The sequence below is a fragment of the Euphorbia lathyris genome, chromosome 1, assembly GCF_963576675.1.
Source record: "Euphorbia lathyris chromosome 1, ddEupLath1.1, whole genome shotgun sequence".
In the NCBI taxonomy this organism is placed as follows: Eukaryota; Viridiplantae; Streptophyta; class Magnoliopsida; order Malpighiales; family Euphorbiaceae; genus Euphorbia; species Euphorbia lathyris.
Window position 1 is genome coordinate 98,026,553 of NC_088910.1, and position 3,212 is coordinate 98,029,764.

A 3,212-nucleotide genomic window follows, 5' to 3' on the forward strand; every position below is an offset into this window, starting at 1 on the left:
GCGGAAGCATGTTGGTATTTAGGAACGAATTTCAAAAAATTTCCCTAAACAAACAATCAGTGTGATCCAATCACTCTGATAAACAGTCAAACATCTGATGTCTGACATCAAATCCTTAACCAAAATCATTAAGTTCTTTAATAATCAAATTGATATTTATACTACGAGATCGGAATAAATACATCTTCTAGATTCCAATCAGGTATTAAAGCTTCTCTAGTGGTGAAGCCTCTAGTCAGTCCACTAAGTCGATTAGATCAAGCTTTGAAGAAATTAATTAATCTTGCTCAAAATCGAAAACTGATCTTGTATATGATTTTTCTGAACCAGAAAAATCGTATCTCTGTTATTGTATATCTCCGTATACATATATATCAAAAGATATATATGTATATTTTTATTTTAATACAGTGTTCCACGTATTTCTCAAATTACGTTGATAGATTAAATTTAATTAATTCCAGTCCACGTTGATGCTACAATAATATATACTTTCTATTTAAATTTGGATAGAGGTACGTACTATAGTAAAATGAATCATTTTATACTATAAAAAAAATGAATCATTTTATATCTATCTTTATCCTACATATCAAACATGGGATCGTAAATATTCCTATCTTATTTTTATTTTTATCTCTATCTTTATCTCAACCTTTATTCCTATATCTATTCTCTTAGAATACCAAACGCCTTGTAATAGCCTCTACATCTTCTCTATTATTGAGGAGCCTTTCTCCACATGTAGTGTTCTCTTTATTTCATTTTTTTTAACTAATAATGTATTATTGAGAAATCTCTCTCTTAGTACTGTAAAATATAATATTAATACTTTTACTATTAGTAAAAATGAGAAATTTTATTATAGATTTGAAATAATGTTGGTCCCTCAACTCAAATGATGTCACAACGGTTGAAATGATGTCAATGGGAAAGGATATTGTAGCCAACCCATTGTTAAAAAAAAAATTGTCAGTAACAACCCAATTAGTTTGTTGAAGTTGTTTGAAAATAATAAATAATATATCTGCTGAGCAGCAGTATTTAAGGGCTCATTCCACACGAAATTCAAACATAACAAACACAAAATTCAGCTCTTTTCTCTTCTCTTCTCTTCTCTTCTCATAGTTTGTTAGGTTTCAGTTTGATGGCGTCAACTCCTACTCCTGTAAAAGTAACAGAGGTCTATCAAGTAACTCCTCCTGAGTCAGCTTCCGAGTTAACTCTCTCCCTCACTTTCTTCGACACTTTGTGGTTCAAATTCCACCCAGTTGAACGCATCTTCTTCTATCAACTCACCGCCGATTCTTCTTTCTTCTACTCCTCCATCATTCCTCAACTCAAACACACTCTCTCTCTCACTCTCCTCCATTTCCGACTTCTCGCCGGTAACCTCATTTGGCCCTCGGATTCTCCCAAACCAGTCATTCTCTACACCTCAAACGACGCTGTTTCCTTCACCGTTGCAGAATCTGACGCCGACTTTCACCTTCTCTCCGGCGCTACAATCCATGAAGCCGCCGATTCACATCATTACATTCCGGAACTATCCGTATCCGAGACAAAAGCTGCTATCGTTTCCTTTCAAATTACATTGTTTCCTAACAAAGGATTTTCAATCGGTGTTTCTTCTCACCACGCCATTTCCGATGGGAAAAGCATCATCATGTTCCTTAAAGCTTGGGCTCATATAAGTAAACATAACACAAGTTTACTACCACCGGAGCTAACTCCGTTTCTCGACCGGACAATCATTCAAGACCCGGAAGGGATAGATATGGTTTACTTGAACGACTGGATAACCCTAGCTGCGAAGATGGGTACCGATTCGAACCCGACAAGCTTGAAACTTATCCCAATTACTCCACCGTCGGACATCAAATTAGTCCGGGGAACATTCCGGTTATCCGGCGAGGATGTGAAGAAACTCAGGGAGAAGGTAATTTCTGCAATTGGAGAAGGAAATTACTCAACTTTTGTGCTTACTTATGCTTATGTAGCAATCAACATGGTTAAAAGCAAAGGGATAGAAAGAAACATGAAATTGGGAATAGGATTCATGGCAGATTGTAGATCAAGATTAAATCCTCCGGTACTGGATAATTATTTTGGGAACTGTGTTATTCCTCATGGTCTGCAAACAGAAGCAGGATTGGTGATGGAAGAAGATGGATTTGTGTTTCTGGTTGGAAAGTTGAAAGAGACAATGAAAAAAATAGAGAAAGGAGTGATGGATGGTGCAAAAGATATACTCAGTGATTACCTCAAGGCGGAGCCGGATTTAATGGAGACAATTGGGGTTGCCGGAGGAAATCGATTTGGGGTTTACGGGACTGATTTTGGATGGGGAAGACCGGAGATGGTTGAGGTTACGTCTGTAGATAGGACTGGAGCTTTTTCTATGGCTGAAACTAAACATGGGAATGGAGTTGAGATTGGTCTGGCTATGGCTCAGAATCAGATGGAGATTTTTTCTTCTCTTTTTATTAATGGCCTTAAGTAGAATGAATTGTTTTTTCTAGTTTTTGTTTTTTGAAGGTTGAATTGAGATGTTTAATAATGTTGGATTGATACTTCCAATAGTATTGTTGTTTTATGTCATCCATTCTTTTCTTTTAATTTCAACCACCGATATGTACATTGCGGAGGTTACACAAACCTCATGTTCAGAAATGGACAAATATCAATTATGTAATTGCTGGTTTTTATTGGGAAAGATGAGTAGATAGGCATATTTGTTCTAACCAAAAAAAAAAAGATACGCATATTTGTTGTTAGAGCCTATAAGATGATAAATTTTCCTATAGATGCTAGTATACAATATATAAATACTAGATGAAGAACATTATTTCTTTCAAATAGTTAGGTTATTTTCCAAATAGTGTTGGTTAACTAATGCGGTAGAAATTATGGTAAGTTTTAAAGTGTCGAATTTTTAGGTTTCTCGTTTGTTGATTTTTGACCAAATTTGATCGTTTAGGGTTTCAAAAGCGTGAATTAATATTATTTTTGAATTAATTTGTATTTTTCTTTTTAGTTTTCCTTTTCTAATTATGATTTTATTTTTTTTATTTTTTTTTTTTCGAAACATGATTTTATTCTCCTATTCCTTTTATGATTCTAATTTAGTATTTTGCCTATTTCAAGGCTTGTTGTCATTGTAAGGAGACAAGTTAGGAATTAATGAAATTGATATTTTCGAATTACCAAAG

General features: G+C 34.6%; 1 protein-coding gene across 1 annotated transcript; it reads left to right on the forward strand.

Annotated features, from left to right (window-relative positions):
* The first annotated feature begins 1,070 nt into the window (after window positions 1–1,070).
* LOC136208301 (phenolic glucoside malonyltransferase 1-like) lies at window positions 1,071–2,603 on the forward strand. The gene has a single exon (XM_065999116.1). The coding sequence runs from the start codon at window positions 1,148–1,150 to the stop codon at window positions 2,501–2,503; it is 1,356 nt and encodes a 451-aa protein (XP_065855188.1). The 5' UTR covers window positions 1,071–1,147; the 3' UTR covers window positions 2,504–2,603.
* Window positions 2,604–3,212: the final 609 nt, after the last annotated feature.